The sequence below is a fragment of the Fusarium musae genome, chromosome 5 (assembly GCF_019915245.1).
Source record: "Fusarium musae strain F31 chromosome 5, whole genome shotgun sequence".
NCBI classification, from domain to species: domain Eukaryota; kingdom Fungi; phylum Ascomycota; class Sordariomycetes; order Hypocreales; family Nectriaceae; genus Fusarium; species Fusarium musae.
The window spans coordinates 2747735-2764133 of NC_058391.1; the positions used below are offsets into that span (position 1 = coordinate 2747735).

At 50.7% G+C, this 16399-nt stretch overlaps 5 protein-coding genes across 5 annotated transcripts; 2 read left to right on the plus strand and 3 right to left on the minus strand.

The window, feature by feature from the left end:
• Positions 1 to 1787: 1787 nt before the first annotated feature.
• Positions 1788 to 3990, minus strand: J7337_007263 (uncharacterized protein; the record flags this gene model as incomplete). The annotated part of the gene is made up of 2 exons (XM_044824915.1): positions 1788 to 2881; positions 2928 to 3990. 2 exons carry the CDS (start codon positions 3988 to 3990, stop codon positions 1788 to 1790), a joined length of 2157 nt encoding a protein of 718 aa, XP_044680572.1.
• Positions 3991 to 6320: 2330 nt separating this feature from the next.
• Positions 6321 to 7241, minus strand: J7337_007264 (uncharacterized protein; the record flags this gene model as incomplete). The annotated part of the gene is made up of 2 exons (XM_044824916.1): positions 6321 to 6969; positions 7069 to 7241. 2 exons carry the CDS (start codon positions 7239 to 7241, stop codon positions 6321 to 6323), a joined length of 822 nt encoding a protein of 273 aa, XP_044680573.1.
• A 606-nt stretch (positions 7242 to 7847) lies between these two features.
• On the plus strand, positions 7848 to 8381 carry J7337_007265 (uncharacterized protein; the record flags this gene model as incomplete). Its single annotated transcript, XM_044824917.1, has 1 exon — positions 7848 to 8381. The coding sequence occupies one exon, from the start codon at positions 7848 to 7850 to the stop codon at positions 8379 to 8381; it is 534 nt and encodes a 177-aa protein (XP_044680574.1).
• Positions 8382 to 9420: 1039 nt separating this feature from the next.
• On the plus strand, positions 9421 to 13010 carry J7337_007266 (uncharacterized protein; the record flags this gene model as incomplete). The annotated part of the gene is made up of 3 exons (XM_044824918.1): positions 9421 to 9466; positions 9579 to 11889; positions 12071 to 13010. 3 exons carry the CDS (start codon positions 9421 to 9423, stop codon positions 13008 to 13010), a joined length of 3297 nt encoding a protein of 1098 aa, XP_044680575.1.
• Positions 13011 to 13432: 422 nt separating this feature from the next.
• Positions 13433 to 16375, minus strand: J7337_007267 (uncharacterized protein; the record flags this gene model as incomplete). Its single annotated transcript, XM_044824919.1, has 2 exons — positions 13433 to 14110; positions 14156 to 16375. The coding sequence occupies 2 exons, from the start codon at positions 16373 to 16375 to the stop codon at positions 13433 to 13435; spliced, it is 2898 nt and encodes a 965-aa protein (XP_044680576.1).
• Positions 16376 to 16399: the final 24 nt, after the last annotated feature.

A 16399-nucleotide genomic window follows, 5' to 3' on the forward strand; every position in this document is an offset into this window, starting at 1 on the left:
AGAGAAAACGAGTATAATTAAGAAGCAAAACGAAACATGAAGTAACAAGGGGCAAAAGGAAACAAAAAAGAAACCGTCGCCCGTATAATTCAGTGTCTCTGGCCCTTTTCTGTCTTGGGGGGAAAGGGCTTCGTTTTGCTGACGAGGCTTTGGTGAGAGAGAAGATGTGGTGCAGGCTGATGTGACGGAGGAGTTGTTGGTCTCTGGTTCTCGGGCCAAAGTGGATGTGGACTCTCCATTTTCATGGCTAGTCCCATTGGGGAATAGTGCAGCTGTGGACTGGTTGGCCCTGCGTGCTTTCCTCAGACTTGGACAGGGTCTAGCCAGTGTCACAGCGGCCGTAATTGGGTGAAAATGTGGTCGTGCTTGGGGAAGGGGAACATGACACTGGACGAGTTAAAGTACCTCTCCGCACGAGTCCAACACGACTTTGGAGGCGATCGTGAGAAGGGGTACTTTTATGCACGTCGTTGCAACCTCATCACAGCAGCAGACGGAGTTCGAAAGAGGTAGGATAGGATAGGGAATTAGGAAAGGACCGTCTGTTGGTGATTGTACTGTACATCCATACCCGGTCTAGCGAGACGCTATTCGGAGCGTGCGTTGCCTTGGTTAAACAACGGAACGAACCTGGCTCTACGACAAGTACGGTTACGGCCGAACCACGGCTCCGGCGACGCGACGGATGCTGGAATGAATTCAAGACAGAGACAGGTTTCGAGAGTTAGTCAGCCCTGAAATTTAATTTGACCGACGCCTTGGTCGATTGCCAACAGGTTTACGACGGTCCAAATCGAGCTCTAGAGTCTAGGCTAGCACGTTCCACTGAATCCTCCGTGCTGGAAATCAAGGCCCGTGATGGTAGGTATTCAGCTCAGGTTGCCTGTTGCAACCTCACGTGATATCTCCACGTCTGTGTGTTGGAACCCGGAGGGTTTGACAATGAGACTGGAACATTGAAGGAATAGATCGATTACACGAAACAATGAATTGGGCTTGTATTGGGTTCTACTCCAGCTTCTATTGTTATGCTTATCTCCGTCAAGGGATAACCCAAATGGGATCAAGATGGATCCAAGGGAGCAGTCCAATAAAATAGGAGATAATAATGTGCAGTACTAGTAGCAACTCCTTTTCTCGACTCTGGATACTCGATCATAGTTTTCAGCTGACCGAGGTTCTGTGACTTACTGCCTGACGCCCCTTGTTTATATCTCATCCCTTGAATCTATTCACAACAAACCTTCTCCCAGCTCTGTTTCCATGATAAATCATAATCCACCATTCGCCGACTCCAATCCCGATCATCCAATCCTTATCCACGGTCACCGCCGAGTCCTCGCCACACGGCTTACTGTGAAAAATCCCACCTCCGATCCAACCTCACGTGCACTCCGATTCCGACTTAGTCAGGCTACCAATCAAGGCATCCGCTCGGCTTATCCGGATTTCCTGTACCGGAACGGGTACCGACACTGGATGCGGGGGTGGTCCGATGGGGGCATTGTTGGGCATTTCGCCGATTCTAGAGCTGGGTCATCATGATGCGGTTGAGGAATGTTGGATCATGTATTGAAACAGACGGTGAGTTTTTTAGTTGGCACAGGGGTCATTCGTTCTGTGATGAGTGTATTGTGATCCCTTGTAAATTAACGTGCTAACCAAATATCGCTGACATTCGCTTTTTGTGGGATCCCCAATATCGCGATACGCCGTTATCATGATATCAAATCCAAACCCCTTGCTAACATCCAATCATTTCCAAATATCGACTCTCATCCAATGTATCATGATATGTAAACTGGCATACGACTTCCCAATAGCTCACTTTTACTCAATTGTACATCCAACTTGTTGAAGTCGTGTAACATTAACCAGCATATCATGCGGAAAATCAGCGTACACCAAACATCATCATGCGAGACCTCCTGTTCATACAATGCAGCCTCTAGTCTAGGTCTGGGTTGCTCACTTGCTAACGAATACGCTTCACTCACAGCACTGCCAGGCCTGCTAGACATGGAGGGACGGCCGTTAGCCATGGGACCAAGAGGAATGTTCTCCACGCTGGTTTGCAGACGGGGGGCTGGCATGGGGGGAGGCGGCGAGGATGCTCGTTCAATGCCACGCATGCTGGATGCTTGTGTGCGACCTGTGCCTGCGCGACGGAAACCATACCCTGCAGGAGCTCCAACAAGGCTCGTTCTGCGGTCTGTTGAGCGGGCAGCACGAGGGATAACCTTCTCACGGATAACGTGAAAGTAAACTTCCAAAAATTTGTGCTGCCGCTCGTCAGGACTGGCTTCGTGCATGTCCTCGAATCCGATGGGCGCAACTCTAGGCTGTCCATCCTGTCGCGTATGTGGTGTAGCCGGACTCCATTCGGCGTGTAGAGATTGCGTATCGGATGAACGGTCTTCCCCATCGTTCAGTAGACGTAGAACTTCTTGGATGTGCGATCGCAAAACATCTTGGACCATTTCTCGTCGTTTCTTCTGTACCTCGGACTCATGAACCTTGATGCCCAACTGCTCTGCAAAAGGGGTAACAGTGCCGCTAGGTTCCTTGGCTGTTAAGATCTGATCGCAATCGTCAATGGCTTCGTGGAGTGCCTTCAGAGTACACATCTTCTCGGTCACGCTTTCGTCCTTGTTGAAGGCCAGGATTTGGTCGACATGCTTCTTGATCTTGTCGATAATGACTGGGTTTCGACGAGCTCCGGGCAGTGAAGTCGGAACGAGGTCCTCATAAGCTTCCATCACTTTGACTAATGACACCGATTGCTTATCCCAACGATCTGATGTTGGGTTAGGAATATGGGTGAACATGCTGTTCTTGATGTGAAAAGTACGACTCAGCATACCGAGGATTTCGAAAGAAACTAAAGCCATTAGTATATGTGTTTCCATCAAGGCAGAGAAACCTACCAGGAAACAAATGTGATGTATGCTTCCCAGCATCTTGGAAAGCACGGACAGCATTGTTGTTACATCCAATTCGGATGAGGGTCTGAGAAATCTCCTCACGAGTCGCCAGCTGAAGGAAAGCCAAGTTCTCTGGATCATCTTCAGGGAATCGAAGTCGTCGCTGGTCCAGCAACACGCTGTAAATCGTCGACACATAGCCAAAACAAAGCTCCTTCACCTGGTCAACAGGAATCACTCGATTTGCTTCGAAGCGACTCCGCCCGTAAATACTGAACGTAAACATTAAACCGAGATCAGTGACCTTTTCGCCAATAACCATAAAACCATTGCCTTCGGCACGGTAACGTTCACGCTTTCGGTCGAACTCTTTCCAATAGATACCCAGAGCAGCCAACATCTCGATAAGATGGCACATCGTCGTCGTGGCGTAGGGGCGTAGAACAGTCGCAGGCATTGTATCCCAGCTCTTACGTTTCCGTTGAAGAGCAACTGTCATAGTATGTGCATCGTATAGACTGGGAGGGTTGGTAGGAAGATCATGATTCTGTGACTGAGCATTGGGAGGTCCAACTTGTTTATGCATGCCCTCGTATTGACTCTTCTGCCACTTCTCAGACTCGTGCTCCATACGCTGTACGGCGCTGAGAAGCAACGTCCATGAAGCTCGCTCGTTATCAGCAGTATGGATACGCTCTCGTTTCGTCTTGTTGGCATATTCCTCTCTGGGATTGATGTCCAGCTCAGACCACGTATTTTCGAGACTTTCGGGACTTCCATCTAGAAAGTATATCTCTGCCCCACGAATTGGACCATGTTGGTTGTCTGGGGGCGAAACAAAAATCACAGGGGCCTCGAACTCGACCTCGAAACGGAGCTCGTCCCAGGAGAAGCGACGAGTTTTTGTGAGTGCCCATTTCCCCATGACCTTCTCATTGCATTGAGCATATCCTGCTGCAGAGGCGTAGTATTGTTGCATGACCTGCATGAAGGTAGCTGCCAGAGCAACCAAAGAGACGAGGAGAGCCACGATGGCCACCACGACTTCGGGGTCCGCTTCAGCCATGATGTTGAGGTTGCGTTATTTTCTCGACCGGTTCGTTCGTCTCGGTTTAGGATGATTGGTACCACGTAGGAGAACGGCAGTGCGGAGTCGTTGAGTGCCGGACAGTCCAGCAATCAATTATGGACACACTGACCCTGCTCGTCGTAGGCTCGGAGGCTGAGTTTGACAGAGGTCGACGCGACATGAAGCAATCGTCTCGCACTGGCGTAAACCAATTCCGGCGTAGTTAGTCGTTCAAGGCGTCGCCATCATCATGAAGTGGAAAAAGGCAGAAGAAGTGTTGAAAGGAGAACAAACTGGGCAAACCCACAGGCGCAGAGCCTCGTTCGAACTTCGCAGTCGCGCATCTTTCTTAACAAGGACAGGGGATGCCACCCAGGGCTGTAGAGTCCAGGGTTCAATTGGGTCAAGTGCTTATTGAGTGGATGCAGTGGAAACGCTGTGGCCGCATCAAGGGTCATTGCAGGCCTCAACTCAGGAGGTCAAGTAATTTTGAAGAAAAGGGTTTAAATAGCGGGTTTAACATGAAAATCACCACGAATTTATGCATGTTTCTTTGGATTTAAAGGTGAAACCTTGAGAAGGGGAGCTCTGACTGGAATTTTACCTCGTCAGGTCATGAGTCTTAGATTGAGTTAGGTTACGGCCCGTCATGACGTTGCGGCTGATAGCCTTAAACTTTAGCGGGTTTCACCCTGAATGGTTGGTTGATTGCGGGGAGCGGGCGCTAGAATCATCCCGTCCCGGCTCGCATCAACACCTGAGCCTCAATCATATGGATTATTGGATGAACGTAGAAAGCTGAACGTTTGATGATGACCATTTGATGATGGACACTATGGATAACCTTCATAAGATACTTACCTGCCGTGCTGATGCTGATTATTGGACAGTTGAGTATAGTCCGTAATACTAAATGGTTGGTGGAACACCTCCTTTGAAATTTGAGCATAGAGAGACCATTATGAAGCTCATCACGAGACGACAATGAAATTTAATATAAGATCGAAGGTGTAATATCTTAGCCGGCAGTGTATTAAAGCACCTGATCTTGTCCTTAGGTAGGTCTCGTAAGTCTGGAAAACCTCCGTCAATGAATATGTGTCTGTCGAATTTGAGCCACCCTACAGCCTCGCCTTTCGTCCCCAGTTCCTCTCCCCATCCAATACCAGCGCAACATGATTACCCAACGCCACTACATCACCATCCCCATAAAATGCAATCACTTCAGCATCATACCGCCCATTCTTGATAACCTTTGCACTGATCCGTATCCTCAATCACTCCTCGCCCTCCTTTGGCAGGGCATTCTTGACATCTAAACCCGTCGAAACCGTTGGCATCCAAAAGATCTTGTCAAATACAAACGTATCTTCAGGAGCCGGTGCGTCCAAGTCGGTTGGCCAGTAGCCCCCGATCATGAGTGCGGGCGCGACGTCGGTGACGTACGCGAATGCCCATGTCGTCCAGCGTTCGTTGTTGGACATGTGGAGCCAGAGATCCCATGTTGCTGGTGGTGTTTGTGTGTGTTTGGGGGAGTAGAACTCCACGTATTGCATCATGGGTGCCACATACATCACAGCCAAGTGTAAATGCTTTCAGTTGGGGTCTTCATCTGTTACGAGCTTGGGCTAGGTCGACCAAAGGAGGCGACGCTAAGAGTTCAAACCCCCTTGGCAGACCAAGGCCTGGCTCACCATTGAGCAAAGTATTCGTGACATATGCGGCGACCTTCTTTTTAGACTGATCAGGTATCCAAGGGCTCTTGGACAAGAGACCTTCTTGGTAGAGTGTGATATGGAGAATGGACAATGCCCTGCCTCTTCGAACCTCCTCAACTACAAGTACAGCCGGACCGATATGGGTGGCAACAAAAATTCCAATGAGCAGCGAATGTATCAGGTTGCTCGCACGGTGCAAGATGACTTAAGTTTGAGTGTATAATTCGATTCACCTCATGCTGCCTTGGGCAATGCTGAATTTAATATCTTCATAATTCAATACATGATAGCGTGACTGCCCGAATTCTAACTTCGATCTTGCGAAGTTCTAATCTATCCCTGGGATAGAGTTGTCCCTCTGGCAGTAAACTCTTTTTTGCTAGAGTTTATACACCAGATCAATTAGTAGGCATATCTGAAAACAACAAGGGACTGGTACAATAAATGCACAGGCTAGACCAATCATTGGCACACTCGGTGCACATCTTGACAACGCAACCTGGATTTGTGCACAAGGATTTTTACAATCGACTTCTCGTCAAAACAATATCTACTCCATTTGGTTTCTTCGGGTGGGATGTTGTCCCCGAGGTTGAAGTCCGCCGGCATTTAGATCTCCTCATCGATCTCATGCAAGATGGTATCCGCCTCGCCCAACCAAGCCTGTGCTTGCCTCTTGTCTTCGTCATCGGAAATCCGAAGGACCTGAGCTTCGAACTTTTGCTTGAGGGCCCTCTTTATCTTGCTACCAGTTCGGTCCATACAGACAGTGACCCAAAGTCGCTGGAATAGGGGATGGATAGCGAGGACCGATACGTTGGTCCTGATAATTCGACTAATATGTCTTGCGATGACGTCTTTGTACCATATGCTACTGTCTATGTAGGCCTTGGCCAAGTTTTCGCTGGTAAATCTGTTAAGTTGCTGGTTATTGTTGCTGGCATCGCCATATGGGACACGGAGGCGGTTGCGTGGTGTAGTATGAGTATCGAAAACCTCGAGGTTTCCGCGGTTTAGGCCGCAGAACACCTCCATATTAGCCTCGCAAGCCCAATGGAACAGTGTTGGGTCACATTTGTAGGTTGTTCTGAAGGCCTGTGGTATGTCGATATCTTCATCAGCCTGCATCCAAGCGAGGAGCAGGCATATAGTGAGTCGAGAGACACTGGTGTAATTCGTACGATAGAGCTCGCCTCCTGTCGTGACAGATAGATAGAGATACGGGCCCCAATCACGGAGGTTATCCTGGATTCCAAGGCTGAAAGAAAGCACCACAGCTTTCTTGTCTTAAGTCAAGCCCGCGAGAGCACTGACACCATTAATCCAATTGCGGAAACGGGGGCCTTTTTCACCATACTCCTGGAGTGTCATCTGCTCCAAGTCGTAATGATCCCCACGAATATGCTCGAACAGGGGAGGAGCAAGGATATAAAGAAGGATGATAGTACCGTTACTTCTCATCTCCTGATACGCCTTGGCAAGGGCCGTTTTGGAAGCACAATTTAACTTGTACCCATTGGCGGCAGACATCTCTAATGTTTTAACGAATCTGAGTGTGTCGTCTGTACTCGGATACCCGGGATCAGGATCTTCCATAGCTGCAAAGACATGTGAGCTGGCAAGAAAGGCGGCCGGTTCTTACTGGAAGGAGACATGGCGATAGACCCAGGTAAGGTAAGCCAGAGTGCTATGATACAGGACCCTGTTTAGAATATACTCTCTGTATGAGAGTATGGCATTATGCCGCGATAATTCTTATACCATCCATTGTGAAAGGCATGACTTCCAGTGCGTATCCATAATGCGTCAAACCTCCGACTTAACGTGAACCCGTACTGACATCACAATAGCCAGCCATGTGAGGATTCAATCATCATGTTTAATCAATACCCATAATATTTGTCGTAATTCATGCAGTAGTCTATTTTCCGCTTTTGGTAACTTGGGTGGTGGTGGCTTCAAGAAGCTTATGCCTGTAAGATGCTTACCTAAGGCATGACGCGGTCCCCTGAACAAGCGAGGAAACGTGATATCCATGTTTCAAAGGAGGCAGCCTGAGTTCTTCCATCTTTCTCCCTCTTCTTCTATTAATCAATCACATCAAATTACCATCCCAATCAACAATCATCAATCACAATGTCTCGATTCTCTCGATACGATACCGACGAGGAGCGTCTCCCTGAGGGCATGCAGAGAGTAGGCTACGATGCTGACACTCAGGTCTACACGTTCCGCGACGCTGACGGCAGCTACTGGGAGAGCGCGCCTGGCAATGAGTACGGACAGCTCACAAAGGTTGGCGAAGCTCGTCCTGAAGGTCAAGAGACCGAGACCTTCCTCATGACAAACCAGCAGCAACGCCCCAAGATGACGTGGTTCACCGAGATGAAGCCTTTTCTCAACTTTCTCATGCTCGTCATCCTATCGCTCGTCCTGCTCTTCTGGTTCCTCGGCTACAAGGGTTCTTCGTCGGACGAGCGTATTCCCATAGCGGACTGTCCGGAGGGCACGGTTGCGTATGCGATTCACAAGGGCGATATATGCTGGGAGATTGCGAACAAGAATGGAGTGAGCGTTGATGACTTGAAGAACAAGAATCCGGACCTCAATTGCGAGGCTCTCAAGATTAATGATCGCATTTGTGTGCCTGGCAAGAAGAGTGTTGATTGAACGCGTCGTACCATGCGTTGTGGACGGGAGTACAAAGCCTCGCTGGTAACTGTTGTAGCCGTCAGGTACGGCAAATGATGCGACTTGTCTAACAGTTGAGCTGCGTCAAGTTGAGCCGGAGTGAGCTATGAACTATGAAGCTGTCTGAACAGGGTTGGTGACGTACAGGCTATAGCCTGGGTCAGTGTTGCAGTGGTATCTTCTTTGACGCGTACTGGGCATTGCTTGGTCAGTTCATAGCAGTATGGCAGTAATATTTCATGCCACAGACTGTCAACCAACCCTTGGATGAAGCTGTATTTGATCGCTTGGTGATAAGCATCCGAGGCCCAGACTTCTGGGAGCGTATCAATCAGCCTAACGCGTGTCAAGCAGCCAACCAACGTCATCATGGGCCTATCAGCCAACAACTATTGGCCATGGTTCATGGCTGCCATGCACCCGAGCTAGTGCAGCATCTCGGCCAGTGCCAGCAAACTCGAGGGCTTGTCTTGGCTGTCAAGGTTGCATTTATCCGACATCTTCAGCGATGCCTGGAGTAATCAGGCTTCAATAATACCTAGCCATGCCATCCACCGGAGACGAGACGAGTCTAGACAAGGCCGACGAAACAAAAGACAACAACACATCGCTGCCGCCCACCAAAGGCGGTCAAGCATGAGCATTAACTAAGGTACATACAACTTCATTCGGCGTGTTCTTGACCCGTCAGGGAAATCATCACCACAAAAAGCCCCGCGCTAAAAGTGGAAGAAACGAGGGGCAACACCAGACCCTGGGCTCCATTGCATGCGCTGGGCGCTACCAACCAGCGCGTGCACCTGCAAGAGCGGGGCCTGGGAATTTTTTTTCTCTTCCATGCTAATTTCGACTCGACTCGAGGGGACCCCAAATAATTTAAAATTTTCGGCGCAGGTCTCTCGCGACTCTTTTCTTTCCTTTTCTTCACTACTATAAACCTTCGGGTTCTTTTTCTTTTTCCCTTCCTTTCTCTTTCTCTTTTTTTCTCTGTCGTTCAAGCTTCGACAAAGAAATCATCATGGATAAGGGGAAGCTTGCTCAGCTCCTTGAAGGGAGTCAAGTCCGTAAGTTCTATCATCTACGTCAACGATAAACAGCTGGCAAGCTCTGCTTTCTTTTGCTGCTACCTGTTGCCTCGCTATCCAAGCATCAAAACTAACATTCTTCTCTCTCAAGCCAACACAGAGCAGGTCAAGGCCGTTACCGCCGAGCTCCAGAAGAACTTCTACACACAACCCGAGTCGCTGCTCGCCCTCGTCGAGATCTCCCTCACACATGGAGATGCCGGTGTCCGACAGCTCGCCTCGGTCCAGGCCCTTCGTCTGATCCCTAAGTTCTGGGAGAAGACCGCCCAGGACCAGCGACAGCTCGCCCGTAACCACCTTCTCGAGGGTGTCCTCAAGGAGTCCTCCGCTGGTGTCCGCCACTCCCTCGCCCGTCTTATCGCCGGCATTGTCAGCGCTGATATGGAGAACGGTGAGGGTGAGGAGTTCCTCAAGCACCTCCTTCCTCTCACCAACAACGATAATGTTGTTGCCCGTGAGGTTGGTTCATTCCTCCTCTACGCTATCCTCGAGGAGGACCCTACCCACTTCGCCGACCACACACATGAACTTCTCAAGCTCTTCCAGGCCCGCATTGAGGACCCTCAGAGCAAGGAGGTCCGCATCAACATCGTCCGTGCGATTGGTGCCATCCTCATGATTGTCGAGCCTGAGGAGGACCCCGAGTCTCTCAAGGCCATCCAGAACTTTGTTCCTAGCCTGGTCAACATTCTCAAGGCTGCCGTCGAGGCTGAAGATGAGGAGAGCTACAAGATCGTTTTCGAGGTCTTCCACTCTTTCATTGCTTACGACTCTTCCCTCCTTGCCCTTCACCTCCGTGACCTCCTTACCTTCATGATTGAGCTTGGTGGCAACGTCAACGCTGAGGAGGACGCCCGATCTCAGGCTCTTGCTTTCCTCATTCAGTGTGTTCGATACCGACGCATGAAGATTCAGGGCATGAAGGACATGGCCGCTGAGCTCATGGTAAAGGCCATGCACATTGTTACCGAGCTCGATGCCGATGATGACGAGGAGGACATTTCTCCTGCCCGTACCGCCATCAGCCTCATCGACACCCTGTCCAACGAGCTCCCTCCCCGGCAGGCTATTGTTCCTCTCCTTGAGCAATTCCCCCACTTCGCTACCAACAACGATCCTAAGTTCCGTATGGCGGCTATGCTCGCTCTCGGCAACGCTGCTGAGGGTGCTCCTGACTTCATCTCTACTCAACTTCAGCCTCTTCTCCCTACCGTCATCTCTCTTCTCGAGGACTCCGAGACTCAGGTCCGACATGCCTCTCTTGTTGGTCTGATCCACCTCGCTGAGGAGATGGCCGACGAGATGTCTTCTCACCACGAGCAGATCATCGCTTCCGTCCTCAAGAACCTCGAGGCTGCCTCTCAGGGTGTCTCCGACAAGAAGAATGTTAGCATCATCCGCTGCGCTTGCGGTGCCCTTGATACCTTTGGTGACGGCATTGACACCAAGATCATGGCCCAGTATGGTCCCAACCTGATTGGTCCTATGGTCCGTCTCCTCGATCACGAGGACTTTGGCGTCAAGGCTGCTGCTGCTTCTGCTATTGGTGCTATCGCTTCTTCCATGGAGAAGGGTTTTGAGCCTTACTTCAAGGATGTTATGTCTTCTCTTGGCAAGTTCGTCTCTATCAAGGAGGGTGAGGAGTCTCTTGACCTCCGAAGCTCCACCTGTGACAGCTTGGGCCGCATCGCTATGGCCGTCGGCTCCGAGTCTTTCCAGCCCTATGTCATGGATCTCATGTCTGCTAGTGAGGAGGCTCTCGGTCTTGACAACCCCCGCCTTAAGGAGACCAGTTTCATCCTGTGGTCCAACTTGTCCAAGGTTTACCACGAGCAGTTCGACCACTTCCTTCCTGGTGTCTTCAAGGGTCTCTTCTCTTCTCTCGAGCTCGAGGAGGAGGAAATCGAGCTTCCTGGTGTTGACGCTAGCCAGCTTGGTGACGGTGCCATCGTCATTGGCGGTAAGCGTGTCAAGGTCAAGACTCCTGAGACTCAGGATGATATGACCATCGCCGCTGGCGGTGACGAGGACTGGGATGATATCGAGGACCTCGAGGATCTCGGTGCCGTGACTGCTGTCGCTCTTGAGCAGGAAATTGCCCTTGACGTCCTTGGTGATGTTATCTCCAACTCTTGCAACAGCTCCAACCTCGAGACATACGTCGAGCAGACCATCGAGAAGGTTTCTCCCTTCACCGAGCACACATACGAGGGATGCCGAAAGACCGCCATCTCCACCCTCTGGCGCACCTATGCCCGTGTCTTCCAGGTCTGGGAGGAGAGCGCTGGTGTCAAGTGGGAGGCTGGTCTTCCCCCCAAGTACACTCCCCCTACCTCGCTCATCAGCATGGGACAGGCTCTTGAGAAGGCCACTATGACCATCTGGTCTGACGACAGCGAACGGTTAGTTTACCCCATTGTCTTTTCTGTTTCTGCCAATATGATGAATACCTTGCGTTATACCCAGCTCACTCAGACGCAAAATGCGGTTGCTGAGAAAACGTCTAATCTACTTCTGATTCATGGCACTGTTATTTCTTGTTTCTTGCATTCTGGTCTTGAATCGTTACTAACAGTCAAATAGTTCCGTCGTTACCGACATCAACCGCAACGTCGCTGCCACCCTCAAGGCTTGCGGTCCTGCTCTTCTTGCTTCCAAGGATGGTCTCCTCCAGGAGATGGTCTCGGTCGTTGGTCTTATCATTACCCGATCTCACCCTTGCCAGCAGGATCTTGGCGACGAGGAGGAGGAGCAGGAGGTTGATGCTGGCTCTTCCGAGTACGACTGGCTCGTCATTGACACTGCTCTTGACGTTGTTGTCGGCCTGGCTGCTGCTCTTGGCAACAACTTCGGTGAGCTCTGGAAGATCTTCGAGAAGCCTATTCTCCGACTTGCCAGCTCCAGCGAGGACCTTCACCGATCCACCGCTGTTGGCACCATCGCCGAGATTACCAAGTACACTGGCGAGGCCATCACTCCCTTCACTGAGTCTCTTGGTCAAGCTCTTGTCCGCCGCCTCACAGACCCCGACCCTCTGGCTAAGTCTAACGCTGCTTACGCCATTGGCCTCGTTGTCCTCAACTCTGCCGACACCGGCAAGACTTTCCCCATGTACCCCCTTCTTTGGGAGAAGCTTGAGCCTCTCCTGACTGTCAACGAGATGCGCATGACCGACAACGTTGCCGGTGCAGTTTCTCGTATGATGACCAAGAACCCCAACAACGAATTCGTTGCTCAGGCCCTTCCCGCCGTTGTCAATGTCCTTCCCCTCCAGGAGGACTACGAGGAAAACGCTCCTATCTACGACAACATCTTCAAGCTCTACCAGCAGTCCAACCCCACTGTTGAGCAGCTTACTCCCCAGCTTATCAACGTGTTCGAGAAGGTCCTCAGCCCTCCTGAGGAGCAGCTCGAGCCTGAGACTCGGGAGATTCTCCAGCACACCGTCCAAAATCTGTACAAGGCTAAGCCTGACCTCCTGGCCAACAACCCCGGCCTGCTCAAGCTTGCCGGTATTCAGTAAACGGACAAACATCACGACTTGACGAATTTTCGGTTTGGTGGATTATATAAAAGTGACGAATTGCGATATGATTTGATGAAGAAAAAGCACGCACTAGACTACGATGCGTTGATAGAGTATAACGTAGTGCCACCATGCAAAGGAGCTGCATGGGTATATAAGGGCATGGAATAGGATGGGAAAAGGAAAAACAGGGATGGCAAGCGCTGGGATTTCACGATGAAGCTTTAATGGCTTCGAGGATAGAGGACTTTTGATACCTAGGATTAGAAAGATACCTTTCCATATGGACATTTGTTTCCTTCATACTGTTTTACAGGTGCACATGTGTATGTCTTGAAAGGGAGATAGAGAATTGTTATCTTCAAACTTGATCATGTAATTCGGAAGTAAACGCCGTAAAATGCTACTGAACAATGGAATTACCAAATCCTTTTGGCAACCATCTCATACCTCATCACCTTCTCAAAATCGTCCTTCTTCTTCTCCGTCTTCTCTACCCTCTTACCCGGTCCTTTACCACCTTTCAGTCCCTCGTTCCTATCAGCATGGATCCATCGCTGTCTCTCCTCTCCAACCTCAACCTGGCCAAAACCACCAACTCTTCGTCCGCCGGGTGTATCAAAAGATTCAGGAGCACGGCCCTGGTGTTCTGCACGCTTCATCTTTGTGTATCTGTTGCGGGAGTACTTGAGAAGGATCATGCCTAGAAGGAGTTTGAGAATGAGTAGGACGAGGAAGGCGATGAAAAAGACGACGACCATGGTAATGGCGGCGATGAAGTCGTCGGATGTCCAGGAGTACCAGGGCCGAGAGTTGAGGGGTGAGCCGTATGGATAGCCGTATGTTGCGCGGCCGAGGGAGTCGCGGATGAGAGAGTCGAAGCGGTTGAGAGCAGCTATCATAGCGGGTGACGAGGGTGTGGCTGATTCTTCGGAGAGAGATGTCTGCGTTGATTGGGGGATGGGCATGGGCATAGGCATAGGTAGATGGGTCGACAGAAGCATGTGGTAGGTTTGAACAGAGGCGCGAATAAAGAGACAGGATAGGGGTATGACAGCAAGACCGAGACGCTTGGTCAGAGAGGGAGTCATGAAAGCCTAGAGGCGTTAGTTGTAACACGATAAGGGATTAGAATGACTTACGTTGGTATAGTAATCTTTACATAGGATATCAAGAATACGGCTGTAGAAAGCTGGTTTGATGTTGTTAAACTTCGTCACATAGGCGTGTTTAATGGTATCGACAAGCATCTCACTACCAATTACAATGAAGAAGGGGGACAGAACTTCGCCTGACATGAGCCACGAGGGTAGTACAGTAAAGCTGTGTGGTAGGATAGAGGGGCTGTGATGAGGTACAGATGTCTCGTCATATGACTCTGAGCCGGCACCCGGGACACTGAGGCCACCAACCTCGACGACGTTACGCATCCCGATGATGAAGAGCATGATCCAAAGCTGGAACCGCTCAACGATGTCGGCGCAGGTGAGCTGGAAGAGGTTGTCCTTCTCGAAGCGCTTGAAGACAGTTGACTTGATCTCGACGAATTGGTTCGAGAGAAGGAGAGTCAAGAGGGCGTTGGAATAAGAATTGACGGCAACATTGAGGGTGATGACCTGATAGTACAGTGCAATCGAGTGAAGACAGCAGTATACAAGAGCAAGCATAAACATGCCCAGCGGGAGAAGGACTTTGGAACGACCAGACGCATTACGTGAGAGCGTTTCCGTGCTGAAGAGACACTCCAGAATATCCTGCCCCAGAGCTGAAAGAAGACGATCACCGACTTCAAGAATGTTGTAGATGACGTAGAGTTTGATGGCGGATTGGGCTCGAATGAAGTGATACATGCGGCTTGCGTCAAGAGTCATCAGGGCCATGGAACTGCATATTATGACAGCGCCTTGGAGAAGATCAGCTTTGTGAAAGGCCGAGAGATTCGAAGGCATGGATTTCGTCCTCTTATGACGAAATGCTCCAGACTCGGGTTGAGATCGAGACTGCAAAGGCTTGAAGTGACCGTTTCCATTCCCATTTGCCTTAAAATCATGAGTCCCGTTCTCATCATTCGAACGACCTCGAGGACGACTCTCGCTGCGTGATCTTCCTTCATCAGAGGTCTCATCGGCTCGCGAGGTCCTACCTCTCCGCCAGAGTCGTCCAAGGCCATACCACACGAAGCCGAGAAGCCATCGAACTTCTTTGAGGATGACATAGCCCCACCAACGAACTAGCATGCTGACAGCTTGGACAAAGCGCATGGGAAGAATGGTGAAGTTCCAAAGCCAAGCATCGAGACATGCTAGAGCTCCAAAGTTGAGCGTCATTTCGAGATGGGGCGGTAGGAGGATAACATTTTTAAGACGCTCGAATTTGACGGCATTGGATTCGTAGGGAATATCGTAGGCGTGGGACTGGTGGATGTACAACGGACTAGGTCTTTGAGCCGCCAGTTCGAGCTGTAGATGTGTAGGTAACGACATAGGTGGGAGAGGAATGATCGGTGGAATAGGCGACGGTGGTCGAAGGCCGGCTGAGTCTGTTTGAAGAGGTATAGCTGTCGCAGGTGTTGACCGGGCGCCGAGAATAGGAGATGTTCCGCCTGCACCATCGAGGTTGAGATGCAGAGACGTAGGTCGTCCGGTTAAATTGAAGGAAGAGTATCGTCTCGGCGACGATGTCCCACTTGAATCGCCAGCTGTGACACGGCTCGTAGGAGGCGTAGATAGAGTTCTCGCTCCAGGTGATGGGCGTCGGTGAATATCCATCTGAATATCTCTGGCAGTCCGCAGAGCAGAAGTCAAGCCAGGACGAGCTTCTACAGAGGCACCGTTTTGCTGCGCAGGGGGAGGTACATCATCGAGGCGCATCGTAGGCTGTCGTATAGCCTCGCGCTGGTCGAGAAGATGCGTTGTAGATTCTTGGTCAATTGACCTCCGTTCTGGCGCGGGGGCCACAGGCAACGACTCAGGAGAGTTTGTGAGGCGCTGCATCTCAGTCGCGGAGAGACGTCGAACATTAGGGTTCGTGGTATTGCTTATCGTACTGCTGCGACTGGCCCTGCCAGAGGGTACAGCGGTGCTGTCATCCTGGTCCTTCTCTTTGTCTAGAGTCTCCTCCGCGGGCTCTTGTTCTTGAACCTCGTCATCCTCGACCGCTGGTTCGGAAATAGACGAGTTGGACTCGACGCGACGCACGCTGCTACTTCTGTGGGAACCTTCTTCAGAAGAGTGGTCTTCGTCGGAAGGAATCGTGGGGAGTTTGTCGTTTATCGTGTCGGCGCATGACGGGGGAGGAGTCGAGGACGGAGATAGAAGCGGTGGGAGATGATGAGAATTGATGGAATCGACGGAGGCGGCCATCACCAAGGCTGAGACTCTCGAAGC